At 40.6% G+C, this 19,406-nt stretch overlaps 1 protein-coding gene across 4 annotated transcripts in view; it reads left to right on the top strand.

The window, feature by feature from the left end:
- LOC111861632 (F-box/LRR-repeat protein 17) overlaps positions 1–18,834 on the top strand; it is a 31,016-nt gene extending 12,182 nt beyond the window's left edge. For 2 of the 4 annotated variants that reach the window (XM_023846357.2, XM_033750403.1), the window contains one exon: positions 17,288–18,834. In XM_023846357.2, coding sequence (XP_023702125.1) covers positions 17,297–18,685 — 1,389 coding nt within the window. In that variant the 5' untranslated portion in view covers positions 17,288–17,296 and the 3' untranslated portion in view covers positions 18,686–18,834. Of the gene's footprint in view, positions 1–7,808; positions 8,128–8,416; positions 8,642–17,287 lie in introns of those variants that run through there. The other 2 variants (XM_023846355.2, XM_023846356.2) reach the window with 2 other exon arrangements.
- The last annotated feature ends 572 nt before the right edge of the window (positions 18,835–19,406 follow it).

The raw sequence follows: 19,406 nt of genomic DNA, 5'->3' as shown, positions 1-19,406 counted from the left end.
AGTAAGTAAGTAAGTAAGTAAGTAGTCATCTTAAAGCAGTATATTATGCATATTATCATTCATTGGTGAAATATGGAATAATATATTGGTGAAATACATCAGACAGTCATAAGGTCTTTCTTATACAGAAGAAAATAATAAGAATAACTATGGGAGTGGGCCCAGCTCATACATGTAGAGATCTATTTAAAAAGCTTGACATACTACCGATTCCATGTGTATATTTGTTCTCATTGATGACATTTGTTGTTAATAATTTGGATAAGTTTCAAACCAGTAACTCTGTATATGTGATTGGTACCAGAAGGAATGACCACCTTCATATACATTCGACACATTTATCATCCTATCAGAGAGGGGTGTCTTATTCAGGTGTCAAGCTATTTAATAATCTGCTGTCAAATATCACAGCTTTAAAAAATGATAAAAAGCAATTTAGGTTTTGTTTTACGAAATAATTTGAAAAGTAACGTCTTTTACTCTATTGATGAATTTGTCGAGCATGCAAGGAGCTCTAAAGTTAAAAGTTAATAAGTGGTCTGTGTGCGTGAATTATAAATTGTTGAGACTTGCTTGTAAGTGTAGGAGCATGTAAGATGTCTGATTTTGTTATGAATTTTAATGTTTTATAATTAGCTTACCAATGTGTGTGTGCAATGGCAAGGTGTGAATTTGACAGTGGTTTTTGCACGACCTATGTGTGTTGTCCTATAGCATTAGAGAAGGTACTTAGAGATGCAGGCATCAACACAAGGGGAACTATATTCTACAAGTCAGATCAAATTTTGGCATTTGCAGATGATACCGATATAATTGGTAGAACACAAAAATCTATGAAGAAGCTTTTCTTAATTTGGAAAGATGAATCTACAAATTAACCGAAGTAAAACAAAGTGCATGCCAGTAACCAAGAAAGACTGTGCTAATGGATGTACATATATTGAAATTGGATCATATAAATTTCAGGTTGTATGTAGTTTGACTTACCTTGGATCGGAAGTTAACTGTAAAAATGATATCAGTGATGAAATAAAAAAGCGTGTACTTGCAGCAAATAAATGCCTCCATGGCCTTAGGAAAAACCTGAAATCCAAATTAATACCCAGGAAAACCAAAAAAAGTAAAAGTATAAAGTATAGTATAAAAGTACAAAGTACTTATAAGATCAGTGCTATCTTATGCCTCTGAGACCTGGCCACTGTCAAGATGGGATGAAAGACTGCTAAGTATATTTGAAAGGAGAATCTTGAGATATATCTTTGGACCAGTGGAAGAAAATGGAATATGGAGGAAGAGGTATAACCATGAGCTATACAAACTATTTAATGAACCAGACATTATTGGATTTATAAAGGTGAAAAGGCTTGAATGGGCTGGACACACAATACGTGCCAGCGAGAATAGAACTGTGTGGGGTTTTTGTTGTGTCATTACTCCAATGACAACCCACTTCTTCAGAAAAGTTTGTAGGTCCTGAAAAGGACCGTTGACTGCTGGGATGTTTGGCCGGTGAAGTATCGCTACGTATGCCGGTAGAAAGAGAGGTTGGTTGCGGTGTGTTGACTGGCCGCAGTGCGGCCATTGCTGGAGGTCGCTTGATCGCAGTGCAGCAGTTGCTGGAGTTTGCTTGATCGCAGCGCAGCAGCTGCTGGTGGAAGTCTGGTCATTGAGCGCGGTCGCTGGAGTGGAGAGGCAGTAGCTACGCCAGATGCCCAGTGAGTCGGGCATGACCGCTGGCTAGCTGAGGCAGCCCAGTGAGTTGGGCCTGCCATCGGAGTGGCGAGGCGGCCATTCCTGGCGCAGCACAGAGCCGAAGACTCCGAAGACCGAGCGCTGGCGATGAAGTGTGCTGATTGCTTGTAGATTGCTTGAAGACTGCTGATGTGGAACTGACTGCTTGCGAGCTTGTGCTCCGCCTTTTGTACAATGCGTGATGGCGGAGCGAAAATTTGATGAGCTCTGGTTGGCTAGCGCGCGTAATGATGTGGATGCGGGCTAGCAGCAAGCGCTGTATAAATGCGAACGTTGGATGCAATTTGATTGATCAGATCAAAAATTTTTGTGGGATCAGATCAAAGGATCTGAGATCAGAATTATCAGATTGTCTGTTTGATTGGATTGAGGAGAGGGTATTGGTATCGAGAGCGATTACGTGGTTCATTGCTGCTGGAGAGGAGTTGTGATCACTCGATTAACGAAGGAGTTTCTTCGAGCTGTCTTGAGTGATCATAGAGTTGGAGTGTATTCATCTGCAGCTTACTATCTGTAATAGTTGGAATAGTGCGCAAGAACTACACAGTGAGTGGTGTGTCTAGTACATCGGAGATGGGGGCGTCCCGTCTGCAACAAACTATCAAGCAGGCCAAATTATGGAACCGACCTTGTGCAAAACGGGGTGGACATCAATCGTGGCTTCCTTTAAGAGGAACCACGAAAACTTAAAAACTAATATCCCTGACTGTCAGGAGGAAATCAAACTGATAGGCAAAGGCTTGCAAACAATAGGGCAGCTTATCCAGACATCTCCCTCCATAAATGGAAACGGCGGAGTATGGAGCAAAATCATAACAAAATCCGAGGCTGAAAGAACAGTGATATGTAAGCATCTCGACGGTAAGGCTCTCTTTACAGCCATGCTACGCCTGTACACTTCCATCCACAGGGAGTTGTGAGAGTCGCTGCTGCTGGAACAGAAAGAAGAATCAGCTGAGGAATTTCGAGAACAAAGAAGACGTAAACGAAACCCCTCAGAGGAGCAGACTAAAAAGCCAAAGCCGTCACCTAGCCCAAGGGACCCCAGGATAAAATCCCGGGTTGAAGTGCCAACAAAAAATTTTTTGCGCCCCTCAGGACAACAGAAATGGACGTCGCGGAGGAGACATCAGACAAAGAAGAGCAACCATCTTGCAGCAGGTCAGGTAGGCCTCCTCCCATTGTCCTAACCTCTGCAACTAACCTGATACAGTTGCAGAGGAATATCAAAGGCATTGTTAATGACAGTTTTGAGTTCCGCAACACAAGAAGTGGGACCAGAATTGTCACAAAAGAAATGGCGGACTTTTCAGCCATAAAGAAATTTCTTGAAGACAGCAGTTTGGCTTACTTTTCCTACTTTCCAAAACCCGAAAACCCATCAAAGCTGTCATTCGTCACCTCCCCCAAAATACTCCAGCGGAAGATATCTCTGACGGTCTGGTGAGTCTGGGGTTTGACGTCATTAGCATCAAACAAATGACCAGTCATCGGACTCCTCCAGAAGGAACAAATACCATCTACCTTCCCTTCTTCCTGGTTACACTTCCTAGAAAACGAGAAGTCCCAAGAACTCTTCCGACTGACCAACCTCTGCCACATTGCCATCAAGGCAGAGGCATACAAAGCACAAAGCGGGCTCACACAGTGCTACACCTGCCAGCAGTTCGGCCACGTTTGGGCAAACTGCAAACAGCCCCCACGTTGTTTGTGGTGCAGAGGTGGCCATATACACAAGGAATGCCCAGAAAAGGAGAACTCTGCCTCCACCCCAGTATGCTGCAACTGCCAGTTAGCGGAGGGAGAAAAGCCACATCCCGCCAATTATCGGGGTTGCAAACATGACAAAGAAGAGCAACAGAGAAGGAAGGTTCAGAGAATGTCCAAAACTATGGGGAGGGTTTTCGCTTCAGCCACCGTCACTCCAGGTGTCTCCTTCGCGGCGGCACTTCGAGGCAGTACAGCAGAGCAGCATCAGCGCCCTCAGGAAAGCCATGTTTGGATGGCTCCAGCCACAACAAAGAAGCAGATTGTACCGGCTCCTGCACTGCAGAAAGAAACAGGTCAGTCAGTTCAGGCTACTAATGTAAACGGTCAGTCTCTCGGCAATATGTTGAAAGTAGTGACTGTAGTACAGCAGATTATGATAGAGGTCAGCGGTGTGGTGTCCGAAGAGGACAAAATAATGGTCATTACCAAAATTGTTCTAAACCTTATGAAACAGAATGGCCACTACAATTAATAGGCCTCTCAAAGTCATAGCATTTAATGCGAACGGCATTGGGAGGCAGGGCTATGAGCTCGGTAAACAGCTGCAAGACCTACACATAGATGTGGCCCTGTTTTCAGACACACATTTGAAACCTCATGAGAGGTTCTTTATTCCAAATTACCACTTTTATAGAATCGACCGCCACTCGGGCAGAAAAGGCGGGACTGCCGTTGCAGTAAGAAAAGGCATTCCCCATAACCATGTAGACCTACCACCCCTTGGTTCAGTAGAAGCGACAAGGGTCTGCATACCAATTGGTAATAGCGAAGTGCTGCTTGCAGCTGTTTATAAGTCTCCAGGCAAAGTCTGGAGTGATGCTGACATCACTGAGCTCTTAAGTTTCAGACGAAAGTCTATTTTGGCAGGTGATTTGAATGCTAAGAACCCCTTTTGGAATATCAGAGTTTCAAACCCCTCAGGCTTGAAACTTATGGATTTATTTGATATAAGTGATTTCGAAATCTCAGCACCACAGTGCCCCACTCATTATTCCCCTGCGGGAAATGGTGACGTGTTAGACATTGTGGTTCACAAAAATATCAGAGTGTCAGATGTCATCGTCTCTGATATTTTGGACTCAGATCACCTACCAATAGTATTCCACATACTGGATCACGTTAAAATTAGGAATCTTTCGGAACCCATTGAAAAATTTACAGATTGGGAGCGGTTTCAAAGCCTCGCTTCTGAATTAATATCACCTAAACTAAAAATTAATTCGGGGGTAGAAGCCGATAAAGCGGCACGCGACTTTGCAGCCTCTATTGCTTCGGCATATAGGCTGTCGACAAGTAAAGTTACACTTTCGGACATAAACAACGATCTTCCTGGTCTAGATCGTTTGATAAAATATAAACAGAGGCTACGAAAACTGTGGCAAGAAACCAGGGATCCAGCGTGTAAAACGGCAGTCAATTGGGTCACCAAATCAATCAGGCGAATGACCCGTAAAAAGGCACTTGAACGGTGGGAAACAAAAATAAGCAACGCTGAAGTCACACCTCAGTGTATATGGCCCATTGCGAAATCTCTCCTTCAGAGAGACGGACCAAGGGCACCAACTGCTATTCATGGTTCTTCTGGCCTAAAATTTCATCCTTCTGAAAAAGCCAATGAAATTGCCGACTGTTTGGAAACTCAGTTCACGCCACATGACCTGTGCGATAAAAACCATGAAGAGCGGGTGGAGGCTAGAGTTCAAGCTCTGCTGGAAGCCGTGGATGAAAACCCCCCTCTAAGGATCAGACCATGTGACGTTCAGAAATTAATAAAATCCCTGAAATTAAAAAAGGCCTGTGGAATTGACGGCATCCCAAATGAATGCCTCAGGCACCTTCCAAGGAGACCATTGGTTCACCTAACTCACTTATTCAATCACTGTTTTCGGCTCTCTCACTTTCCAAATACTTGGAAGGAAGCAAAAATAATAACTTTACCTAAACCGGGTAAAGACCCGAAATTTCCTCAAAATTTACGTCCGATCAGCCTCCTGTCCACGACAGGAAAACTATTCGAAAAAGCAATTTTGAAATTCCTCCATAAACATATTGAAGAAAGAGACCTGCTCAACGCAAGTCAGTTTGGTTTTCGTGCACGTCACAGCACGACATTGCAATGTATGAGGCTGGCGGACCACGTGACCCTTAATTTCAACAATAAAATGTCTACGGCTGCAGTGTTCTTGGACATCGAAAAAGCCTTTGATACCACGTGGCACTCAGGCTTGCTGTTTAAATTATCAAAATTGGAATTCCCCAACTCTTTGACCAAGCTTATTGGGTCCTTTCTCTCTAAACGTAAATTCAGGGTCTCTGTTGAAGGCGAAATGTCAACGCCAAGGGAAATGCAAGCAGGGGTGCCACAAGGTTCTGTTCTTTCCCCTACTCTCTTTAATTTGTATATAAATGATGCCCCCCATACACAGGGCGTTCACCTGGCCCTCTTTGCAGACGACACCTGTCTGTATGCGACAGATCGCAAAGAGGGTTTTATTGTTAGAAAACTCCAGCGCGGTCTCAGCTCAATGGAGACCTGGTGTGAGCGCTGGAATATAAAAATTAATGAAGATAAGACTCGGGGGGTCTACTTCTCTCGTGGTCGTCGACCGCCTGAGTCTTGTCTTACTCTAAACGGAAGAAATATTCCATTTGTAAATAGTGCAAAATATCTAGGTGTAATTTTCGATAAGAGAGTGACATGGAGATTACACATAGAAATGATCGAAGCCAAGGCCTTCAGAACATTCATTACAGTATATTCCCTTTTTCAAAAGTGAGCGATTGAGCGCTAACATTAAATTGACCCTCCATAAAGCTCTTATTAGATCCGTAATGACTTACGCTAGTCCCGCCTGGGAGTTTGCGGCAGACACCCATCTAGTTAGATTGCAGCGCCTGCAAAACAAGGTTCTCCGCACGATTGGCAATTTTCCAAGGCGCACACCGGTCCGCGAATTGCACATGGCATTCAAAATTCAATACGTATATGATTACATAACAAAATTATGCAGGCAACAAGCAGAAGTCATACAAAATCATGATAATGAGAATGTTCGCAACATTGGACAAGGCGAAGCCAGCCACAGAAAGTATAAGAGGCTTAAACTTGGCGGTCGTCAGGCATACGACCGTTCAAGTGACTAGAGTGCCGTGGTAGCGAATAATACTGGAAATAGGGCGTAATCTGCTGTACTGAGCCTGGACTGACAGAGGCCTTGTATATATTGTACATAAAAGTAAGAAATAAGTGTGTATTGTAAATCTATGTAAATACAGACAGTGGACATATTAAAACCGACTGACTGACAAATGACGGAACCGACCTCTCGTCAGCGAGGGCGCCCCACATAGACAAGACAGTGAGTTTCATTCAAAAGAAATATCTGGTCATGAGCCCCAACTGGGACTCGACACCAAGACAGACAGAGTGACCGACCGTCAGTTGTAACATGACCTTGACCTTACAATTTTATTTGTTAGCGCGCGTGCTGGTGAAAAGTGAGCGCGGTGATAATATGTGGGATGTTCCCACAAAACCAGAAGGAAATAGGAGAGTGGGAAGACCAAGACTAAGATGGGAAGAATGTGTGTGGCAGGACATAAGAATTTTGGGTGTAAAGAACTGGAGGAATGTAGCATCGAATAGAGAAGAATGACGAGCAATCCTGAGGAAGGCCAGGGCTTGCAAAGGGCTGTCGTGCCAGTGATGATGATGATGATGATGATGATGATGATGATGTGTTGTCCTGACAACTTGACCTATCTGTGTGAGGCGTCATTATGTATTTTATTGGACCAGTGGTGAATGATGTGTAGTCATGAATTTGTAATATGTGACATGTTTTATACTCAGCCCTATGGGGAGATAATTGGATTCATGAAGTGAAAAAATATATATGTAATGTAACCAAAAGTTCATTCACTTTCTTGTTAACAGTTAAATGAACGAATTTAGAGGCCCTCACTTTTCAGAAAGTACCCAGCCGGAAGGTCGCGTGTTCAAGTCCCGATGAGGTCATTGGATTTTTTCAGTTGACCTAATCCTTCCAGCCACACTAGGCCCTGGGGTTTATTCGGCCTCTAACAGAAATGAATACCAGGAATGAATTAAATAATGTTCCTGGGGAGTAAAGCGCGGCCGGCGCGTAAGCCTGACAACGTTACCGCCATCTTTGAGCCGATTGTCTAGATGGTCTCGATAGTGTGGGACCCGGGACCCTCAACGTCTCACAACCCTATGGATCTTCATGGCCTGGTACAGGGATAGCTTTACTTTTTACTTTACTTACCCAGTTTTGCAGCATCTCAGATGGCAGAAGTAATGCTTTCATGACGTCACGGCGGCCATGTTGCCAAGGACCATTATTCAGTTCGCGTGAGTTCTTGATCGTTCTTGACCCTCTGGACCCGGTAGGCATGGGAAATGTTGAGAAGTGTGTTTGTGTGGTTGAACCTGTGGGACCTGGAGAGCCGTGTTGTATTGAGTACGATATCTGAAGTGGTCCTTGAATAGTAATGAGCGGCAATGAGTATGTAACTAGCGAATTGTGTACCCCATTTCACGCAGATATACATAAACTGTTAATAGTGTGAACAGCAAGCAAGGTATGTGATTATTTGAGGTTAAAACTGAGTTAGATTAATGGTTGGTTCTTATTTTATTAAAGTTCGTTTATCATATAAGAGTATGCTGATCTTTTAACAGTTTAAGAGCACTCAGAAATTATCTTAAGGTAGGCATTTACCTCTGACTTCTGGAAAAAGTAAAAATTGATAGAGAAATATAGTAAATATTAATTACAATTAAAGGTACTTGGAAATAATTCTATCCTGAATACTCCAAGGCAGTCAGTGAAAATACTTTTAAATGACTTAAGTGCATGTTTGTAAGCAGATGTCCCAGCTTTCCCTGCTGGAAACATGTGTGGCTCCCTCCCCAAGAAAAACCCTGGCAGTGTGTATGCCTACAGCACGGTTGATGAGTCCATAGGCCAACAAAGCACCCTACTGATATCACAGCAGATGGTGGAAATACAAGTAGTCTCAGTTGTGCGGCATACATTTCTCAATAAAATGTTCAGGATACATTGAGATTCTATTCTGGGAAGCGTTAAATAAGGTATACTGTTTTCACTCTATAGTAAATATGAATGCTTGCATTGTATTAAATGGTCAAACAGCCATAGTTGCTGTGCAAAATTGAGACACGTAATTAAAAAATTTGTATATATACCATACCAAAATATTGGTACCCACCAACAGGACTCTGTGGAATCTAACTCATGAAACCACACTTTGAACAATCACTCCAGTGAAAACCTCTGAATTTGTATTTCATTATGATTTTGGTATGTGAGAGTTGACTGGCCTGGTTATACTTGTACACAGAATGATGAAGAGTATACTTCAGAAAATAATTTTTGTTTAAGGAAGTACTGTAACTATGTATACCCAGTGTGATATTTCATTCTCCTAAAGTTGGGTCCAACATGTGTATCTGCGTAAATGTGGGCAGTTTCGTGAGCCTGATTCCAAAGAGCACAGTTAACTAGAGCCATGGGTCGAGAGGCAGTACTTCAAAGGGAGGCTTACCAAGATGCATTGCAGTTTGTACAACATTTTAGTTGGCCCCTGGTTCTTGTCTTGATTGAATGTTTGTGTACTCTGCTTCTTCCATATGCCTGAAAACTTGCTGTGGAATTTGGGTGTTTGGAAAAGGGTGTGTTGCAATAGTAGATGAAGAAGAAGGGCTTGGATGTGCATAATGGCCTCTTGGGTCTGCTGGCACCTTCAGTCATCTCTGGGTGTCACTGTATATTAAGTTCCAGTGCATTTTGTAGTGGCAGCTTTTTAAGTTGTGAAGCTACACATCTTCTGACCACTTTAAATTCATTTCTTCCATCACTCTGCTATAAATATCCTGAAAGAGAATTATAGCATTGTTTGGGTAGCATCTTTACATTGTGCAGACACCTCCCTGGCATTCATTATTTTGCAACCAGAATTTGAAGGCAAGTACCACAGATTTGAAACTTCCTTTTTATTATTAAGTTCATAAAAAGGAATTATTTGTAGCATTAGTTACTTGATTTATTATTTTATTGGTTGCCTTGTTATTTAGAGGAATCGGGATATCTCAGTGGGTATAGGTACGGGGTAGGACGGCCAGGGTTTCAATTCCCGGCAGAGAAAATTTTTCTCTTCTCCACAGTGTCCAGGCCGGCTCTGGAGCCCACCCAGTTTCCCATTCAGTGGGTACCAAAGGCTGTGTACCTGGGGGTAAAGTGGCAGGGGCATGAAGCTGACCACTTGCATCCATCTAGTGCTGAGGTCAAGAATGGTGGAGTTGTACCTCCACTCCTACATATGTGTTCATGGCATAATGCTTAATTATGCACATGAATGACTTTATCAGTATAGGTCAGAATGTACTGTGTGATTATACTTCATGGTGATACGCTCAGTTGAACACACAAGGAATTTACAGGGTTCTTGTCTTGATTGAATGTCTGTGTACTCTTGAGTGTATAGCTTTACTGTATTTTTGATGTACTGATTTGTGTTCTTAGTTGTAGTGGACTGGACTGATAAGTTGGTTCAAGATTTGATTGATGAGTACAAGGAGTACTTTGTGAATTTGTCTCTGATATTCCAGCAAGTGTAGGATGTCCTTCAACATTTTGCAGAGGAAAGAGTAACATTAATGTCCCTTAAAGAGTATGATTTTTCTGGGTTGTAATTCCATATAATGTGGTAGAAGACCACAAGTGGTTTGGAGGAATATGTCAGCTCCATCTTCATGTTCAGAGCCTAAGCCAAATATCAAACCACAAAGAAGCATTTGGCAGGCAGAGATGATCTTGTTGCATGCTTCTTGTTGGTTTCTTGCTTGCAATGATACGTTCTTCTAAAATGTCAGCGTACTGAAGTGTTCAGTGTTTCAGTGCAGAAGATCATAATGTTCATAGTCACCAGTTTGAGAACCTGAGATTCAACTTATTGTCCCTTCATTATATGAGTATCTCCATGTCTGTAGAAGTACTTATCTGCCTTATGCTTAATAAGACGTCCAGTTCAGTTTGTGTATGTTCCTTGCAGTTGAAGATTTCCGTAAATAATTATGCAGATGCAAACATACAAGAATAACAGACTGTGCTTTCTCAGGCTGTAAGGTTTCCTCATTGCCCGAAATACTGCAGATAAAATTTTGAACACATTTTGTGCAATTGTGTATGCTCTAGATGATCTGTATTTAAATTATTTTCAAGACTTATTCTTGTGTGCATTGGGGTACACTTTCATAGTGCTGATACAGGGGAAATGCATCATTTGCTGCAAATAAATTATTGCCGGTAGTCTCTTATGTAGGGCATTGCTGTTGGCCAGTGAAGTGTAAAGTGAGCCGTAGCTGCCTTCTGCGAAGAGTAAAGGTGGACGCAGCTGCACTGGTGAATCGCCTCTTAGCGATTCTGTAGCAGTTGTTTATGTTGCCTCACCCTGATAGTTGTTTGGGCGCCACCCCAGTTGGGGAACATGAGATTATCACCAGGACTGTTAAGTGGGCCTTGGCTTCAACAAAACCGCAACAATTTTATAACACTCACACACACTTTATTTATTGAGCTGTAATTACATTTTGTTACACTTGAATATATAATGGGATATAATTGTTTGTCCCCCTTTTGTGAAGACAGAACGTGCATGAACAAGTCTTCACCGCTTGGAAACAAGTTAGTGTCTCTTTTGGACAAAGAGCTTTACATTTTGTCATCTCAGCGTCAGTATGATGTCATATTACCATTTCAGCAAGCTGATTGGCTGTTGGTGGGAAGTACCGCTGTAAACCCCCTAGCTACCTACTTGTTGGGCATACATTACCCATCATAAGACAAAGAAAGAACTAAATCACGAGTTTCACAAGTCACAAGACATAGAATCATCCTCTTTCAATACATAGTTCACGGCAGTTTCTAATGCGTAGTAATGTATGCAATTCACCCAAACTCATAATTTAAGTTCTGTAAAAATACAAGAGATACATAAAAATGAAGTTATGCATAAATTAGGCGAAGTATATTACTAAAAAGGAGTAATCGGTTACAACATAAGTAAGTAACTTCTGGCTACTATGAAGATCACCACTGTCTAACAAATGATGAATTTTATCTTAAGTTTTCTAAAATGAGATAATACTCTTAAAATTGTTGCCATCTATAATTCACACATCACATCGAACATCTCCAAATAAAGAATATGCATTCAGAAGTGTAAATAGAACAATTTATGATTATAAAAATTTCTGCCAGTATTCATTGTGACTTGAGAGTTCCATTTCTCCACAGACTGTTAAGATGTAAGCACCGTTCTCATTTGGTGGGAATAACCATTCTGCTGAAGCTCCTGTAAACCCATTACTGCTACTGTTGTCAGCTATATGAAGAAGTATAGCTATAGTTAGATTTAAGAAGGAATGCCACATATTTTAACATGGGCTAGTCTGTGTGTTTGGGTGTGAAGAAAAATGGTTTTGATAATCTTGAAAAGGAATTTAAAATGGAAGAAAAATTGGTTCCTTGGTTTTGGACCTACAGTCATCACAAATGCGAGCCAGAGGATTAGGAAGCAGAAAATCATTTCTGCATGAACGCATGTGTTCAGAAGGCCTGCAGGTCCAAGAACAATGACATTTTCTCGGCAAGCACCATTTGGCTCATCTCAACATGACTTGAGTCCAGAACTGTAGATTTACTCGAATTCTACTTACACAGCCCATCAGGTTTTGAAATCAGGATAATCATCATTTCAAGAATTTAAATATAAAGTTACAGTAAATGGAGTAACTAAACAGAGAAGAGAACAAAAATTGTGGGTATTACTAGTTACTATGATTTTCACTCACACAAATGTAGTTATTCATACACTCAGATAATTCTTATTTTTACATATGCCTTCATAGATACACATTTGCCTGATGTAATGGTGGAGATGGTTTTGAAAATTTGAACAGGAAGTTTAAACTGGTGTATGATTTTCCAGTAGTAAAGTAACATAATGTTACAGCAAATTTGCCCTTCGCAAGAATAACTTAAAATGCTGTACCCTTTTTCATTATTTTAGGACCATCTGCATTAATTATCAAAGTCTGAAAGAGGCATTCCGTGGGTCTTGAAATGTCAGCTGTGTAATCATAAATCACTTAATAGAAACAGATCAGTTTCACTATATGGATTTCTACTTTTGAAAACCTTTTTATTCTTTAACCAGAATGTGCAATGATGAATCCAGCACTCACTTAAAAGAATTTCATTACCCATATTATAGCCACATCACAGTAATCATGCACAACCTCACAGATCAGAGCAATTCTGACCAGTCTTTAGAGTGCAGGCAGTAATCATGCTGAGTATCATGAACCCAAGCCCAAGCATGATTAATCTGTACCCACTTTAACACTTTGCGGACTGGCAATTTAAATATTTAAATCACCCTGCAGACCGGCATTTTTATACCTACTACCCTAGTAAGTTAGTTAGTTATTGGAGAGGGTGGGTTTCCCCATGCACTTAGACCAGTATTGGTCCATTGCGCTTCCCTCTATGATAGTCTTATCAGTCTCTATACCCTACCGATATTGGTGCGTACCATCAGTCCCGACCGAGCCAGCAAGTTTGGCCTCTACTGGCTTAGCGGTATCTATAATGCTTCCCCCATCTATCAGAGGCGTTAGAGACTACTGTTGGGCAGGAAACGTCCTGAATTTGGCTCAGTGACCTCCTTTGGAGATATGAGGTTCTTTTACATGCCGTAAAGCTACGACACGGGACCCATGGCTTAAAGTCCCTCCCGGAGGACTTGTTCCCTGAATTTTTCCGCCCTTAAAAATTCCATGACCTCCGCCGGGTTTGAACCCATGTACCACGAGTCATGAGGTGGGAACGTTACCTCTATACTACGGAGGCCGCTATACCTACTACCCTAACTTGTGCACTGTTCACTTTAAAAATTAATATAAAATCACCTAATTAATTTTATGAACTAACATTTTCTGAGAACACTTACCAATGCTTCTAGAAGTGCTTGAGGGTGTGATATTTCTCGAAAGATTCCCCTCTGTGAAGTGGCATTACACAAAACTTGCAAATGTAGGCAGTCCTACTCCTTTTCTTGTGAATTGCGCAAACATGGCATTGCCTAGAAGGCTGCTTCCCCTTGAAATATTCACTCTTCACAATTTTTGCGAGGGTATGTTTCCGCATATCACCTGAGAGTCGCCCAGGGGGGTCAAAATGAGGCCTGCGTGGGGTGAGAGTAGACGGCCCCGGTCATACTAAGACTATGTCTGCCGCCACCGTGTGGTCTGTAGCCCAGGCTTTTGCCACATTCAGCAGAAATGCCTTGTATTTCAATTTTGAATGAGGGTTTAGATTTTTGAAAACCAAAAATGAATTGAAAATGGCACAATTTATAAGCCACAAGGCAACTTTCTTTGTCCACTTTACTGTTTTCCGAGGAAGAGAATAATAGGCCAAGTACTGATCGGCTCTATCAACTCCCTTCATGAACATACTATACTCGGAAATACAAACAGGCTTCTTTACCTGTCCATGTCTCCTTTGAACATCAACCATGCTTGAATTGTAAATTGTGGAAATCATATTTACAACAAGAGTATCCCTCCAGGACTGAAGAAAAATATCCCCCTATCCCCCTTCCTCCTGAATGTGGTTTCACCACGTTTCAGGGATTTAAATTCCTCTTTCAGATCTGGAGGAAGGCCTCTGTTCACCCTAATTGTTCCACAAACACGTACTTTTCTCGAAAATAGGTGTTCTGCAGTTGCCACACTGTTATAATAATTGTCTTGATAGACATGGTAATTTTGATCAAGATAGGGTTCCAAAACGGAAAGAATACTTTCTTGCAATTTCTTTCCTTCACCAGAATAAATTTCTAAATTTCCAATATAGCCTGAAGTGCTTTCAGTAATTACAGGAACAAGTAGGCCATACTTTGCAAGTTTCCCAGGATTATATGTTCACATACGAAGCCTTCCCCTCCAAGGAATCACAGATTCGTCCAAAGACAGTTGTTGGTTTGGCTTATAAACTGTCTGAAATTTCTGAACGAAAAGTTCAATAAGAGCTGAATTTTGAAAAGCCTGCTTGTTGATTGTGGTTGCAGTTCATTATTATTGAAATGCAAACACCACCAAATTTGCTCAAATCTCTTATGGCTCAGTTTGCCAAAAATTGGAATTTCTAAAAACGGATCTGTTGACCAATACTCTTTCAGATTATCCCTCCTTCTATGGCCCATTAGAAAGATAATTGCAAAAAATTTTCTCATTTCTGCCGAAGTGACATCCACCCACTTCAGCGCCTTATAACTTCTGTCATAATGTTCACGGTGTTGGAGATAGTATCTGTTAGTTTCTTGACATAGCATGTCAAAGAAACTATCTCCAAAAAACAGTTCCGCTAATTCTTGACATAGCATGTCAAAGAAACTATCTCCAAAAAACAGTTCCGCTAATTCTTGACATAGCATGTCAAAGAAACTATCTCCAAAAAACAGTTCCGCTAATTCTTGACATAGCATGTCAAAGAAACTATCTCCAAAAAACAGTTCCGCTAATTCTTGACATAGCATGTCAAAGAAACTATCTCCAAAAAACAGTTCCGCTAATTCTTGACATAGCATGTCAAAGAAACTATCTCCAAAAAACAGTTCCGCTAATTCCTGACACAGCATGTCAAAGAAACTATCTCCAAAAAACAGTTCCGCTACTTCAGACACTTGCATAGGGTCTGATGGAATTTGCTTCACCCCTGGATTTCAAGTAAACTGTCCCAAAGCAGGCGTTTTGTCTACTTTTCCCCATGTGGCTGTCCCCGCAATGTTGCTACCCGCACATTCGTCGGAGGTAGGGTCACGTTTACTTTCACTTTCCCTGTTTGTGGTCACAATTTTTTTGTTTGCCCCTGCTTCACTCACTATCAGATTGTGAGTCCGTATCACTAGCAGACTCACAAGGGACGTCAGATAGCTCATCAGAGAAGAAGTCAGATATTTCTTGTTCTCCAAGAAATCGCTTAGGTGTCAACCGCTTTGGTCTTTGATCCACATTGAACTACTGACTGACAGCTTGCTACGTAAAGCTTGAAGAAATAAAGGCATTTATCTTCCTTTGCAGGGGCATAGATTTACAGCGAGGTCTAGTAACTGATTGGTCAGCAGACATTCCAGAGCCTTATAACGCAGCTGCAAGCAGCTACATGCTAGCTAGGTGGAGCCAGAGAGATGTATAGTGTGTTGCAACTTATTGTGTTTTAAAAACCTGTTAACATGTGAACAGTCCACCATGTTTAAAAGCGAAAAACCTTTTAAAGGATGCGCCGTCCGCAAATTGTTAAGACTGGCATTGTTTTGTGTTACATTTAACCTACTTATTAAATGTTCTTTGTGCATAGCATACTGATTTATGAGGCTGTGGTTTATTGTTTGTGATTGATGAACAGATTTTTATGGTGTATATTAAGGAAGTGTTACTAAAGCAGAAATTTAAATAGACACTCCAGGTCATATGAACCACATAGGGCTAGAATTTTACTCAAATGTTTACATAAAACTCAATGCCCATCTTGTTAAGTATTTATGAACTTGGAAATTATTTCAAATACAAGTTCTAAAATGTAATGAAATAAATGTTTCATCCCTGTATCCATCTTACAGAATGATGAGACATTTTTTTAAGAACTTTAGAATAAAAGCAAAGTAGAAATTATACAGAGAGAACAGATATCCTTAGACTATAAGGCTAGAAATTTATTCTCCCACACCTGTCCAATGCCGGCCGCAGAATTGTCGCTTAGTCACCAGATGCTTGCTGGCTTCTGTCGGTAGCACTGTGTGTTTACTTGTCCATGAGAGTATGAGTACAGTTGCCAGTGTTGTGAAATAGTGTGTGCAGAAATGAAGTATAGTATTGGACAGAGAATTTGTATATGATATCTTTGTACAACATTCTTCATGTTTTAGAAAGTTTCATAGGAAGTAGGCTGACAGTGCAGTGGTTTTTAAAGCAATGATTTACAATACAATAACAAAATTACTTTCTATGAGACTAGTGCTGGATAAAAAGAAATGTTTAAAGGGACATGTATAGTGTGTGGAGGATAATTGGGCCTATGTTTTTTATGAAACAAAATTCCAAATATTATGAGAGATAAGAGTCTGTCACCCTTCTTCAGTCGACTGACTGATGCTGAAAAATTGTATGGGCAATTTATGCAATGTTATACACTGCAAAAGGTTCTGTGAACATATTTGATGAAGTCTGCTGAAGAAGTCATAAGTCACGGTCTGTGGCCTCCACAATCGTATATGTTAACAATTCTCACTCCTTGGAAGAACTTGAAGGAAATAACACAATTCTTGTGCAGCAGCTTCGTTGTGTGTGTAGAAACATGTTCTCAACATGTGAGGCTTGCTTAGAAGGAGAGGGTTGTCACTCCTCTATAAAATAATGTAAATTAAACTACAGTGGGAAACTGGCTGACAAATTATCAGCTACCATGGCAGGTCTATGCTAGAAGAGTGCTGTGTCAGCTGCAATGACCAGTCTAAGGATAATCTGCCCTCCCTGTGGCCATAAAGAAGCTTTATACAGACTCCTACATTTTTTCACTACTTATTTTGGCTTGTAATACTCTTAAAATAGTAAGGAAAAGGGGGAATGATGTGAATGTGTATTTCACTGTTACAGCTCAAGAAGATGGCATCTGGGAAACAATTTGATGATTTACCAAATGAGGTACTTCTGAAGATATTCACATACTTGAACATTGAAGAGTTGGTAGTGTCAACACAGAATGTGTGCATGCGTTGGAGGGAAGTGTCTCGAGACAACAAGTTATGGAGAAATGCTGTCTTCAATCCTCGAAAAGAAATAACTGATAAAGAAATAGCTAAGTATCTGGAAAACATGCCAGCACTGAGATCATATTCTGCTACACGAAGATCAGAAAATATAGTAATTGATGCTTTGTGTAAGTTTTGTAGAAACATACGAAGTATTGATCTTCATAACTCGCATAACATGAATATTCCACTCATACAGAAAATAATACAACACTTCCCACACATTGAGTCTCTGAAAGTTCCACTTCCATATCCTATGTTTCCAGAAGAGTTAATAAAATTTTCAGAACTTATTGGCCAGTGTCAGTCACTAAGAAGTTTGTGTTTAGATGGAAACTCTGTGTGCAGTGTGGTAATGTGGGAAGGAGTTCTGATACCAATAGCTGATGGATGTCCATCACTGCAACACATACATATAGGATATCATGGCCAGTTAGATGAAGATATACATAATTTACTGCGGAAAAAGAGACATCAACTTCTATCTTTTTCTTGTAAAATCTCTGTGACAAAAAGTATGGCAGAACATTTAAGTGAATGCACCACACTTCAACACCTTGACATTGAGAACTGTAATGATCATTTGCTGTATGATGATATTCAGTCGCTTATAAAACTTACAAATTTAAAATATTTTGCATTCCGTTATTGTACAGAAGATATTGTGAATAATTTCCCCATGTTTTTTCTGAGTGGCTCACTTTCACAGGTGGTGCATCTTGACCTAAGCGAATCTTATTACATCAGTGATATAGCTGTGACTGCAATCTTTGAGAATTGTCCACAGTTACAACATCTAAACATTTCTGGTAGTCAGAGCCTACAGAATGAGGGACTCCGATATATTGGAAAATGCATCCATATACACCATCTGGATTTATCTATGTGCATGGATCTCACAGACAGAAGCATGGAATATGTTGGTGCAGGCTGCTGCAGTCTAAAGAAACTTGATATATCAGGATGTTATAAGATGACAGATAAGGCAATTGAGCATATTGTGAAATGCAGAGAATTGCAAGTTCTCAAATTCAATTATAATGACTTAACAGGATCCAACTTCCACCTAATCTCAACTCACCTCCCACACTTGGCTGAACTACACCTTGAGAACTGCAAATATTTGAATGAAGTATATGTAGATGAACTCCACAAAGAAATGATGCATTTGAAAATAATAGTAGCACGGCGATGTAAGGAAACATATCTTGATCCAGAGGAAGCTGTCCTACTTCTTGATTAACAGCACACATTAGAGGAATCTATGCCAACTCAGGGTTAATCATGATTGAGAAGCAGCAGTTCCAGGAGTGCCCACATGCATATACATTTGAGAGCAGATGTTGAATGTGTATTTATTGTCTAATAAAAATAAACTTTTGTACTGTGTAACATTGCATTTTACACTATAATGTACAGGGAGGATTTTACAATATTATAGTTGAGCATCTTGTTGCACTCATATAGCACTCATTCACCTCTGTCTTCATTGTAACTTAAAAAGGTTCATAAGGCTCATATGCCCAACAAATGAGTACATACATATGAAGGGGGCACAAACATGGACATTGCAAGAGGAAAAGTAACACAGAACTGCAAGAGAGTTTTGTTCTCAAACAAATTTTATTGTGAACGGTGATAATGTAATAGCATGGAAATAAATTGACTTGAGATCTAGTGCATTGCGATAGCTTCAAAAAGTGAACACTTGCCTGAAGATGGCCACGTAAGGTTCAAACATGCAGCAATTGGTATGATTTTAATGTTATCTTAAATTAAAGAGATTGTAAACATTTCTAAGTTGCATCAAAGATGGAGGTGAATAAATGAGGATTTTTAACAATCAAATTCCTTCCGTCAAATGTGACACTTTTTTAAGTTTTCCACCTCGTCACCACCTGCCTTACATGTTTCGGCTCACCACGGAGCCATCATCAGAGGCATTTATAGTAGAAAAAGAAATC

The sequence above is a fragment of the Cryptotermes secundus genome, unplaced genomic scaffold (genome assembly GCF_002891405.2).
Source record: "Cryptotermes secundus unplaced genomic scaffold, Csec_1.0 scaffold43, whole genome shotgun sequence".
Taxonomy (NCBI): Eukaryota; Metazoa; Arthropoda; class Insecta; order Blattodea; family Kalotermitidae; genus Cryptotermes; species Cryptotermes secundus.
This window is presented reverse-complemented; position numbering and strand designations above follow the sequence as displayed.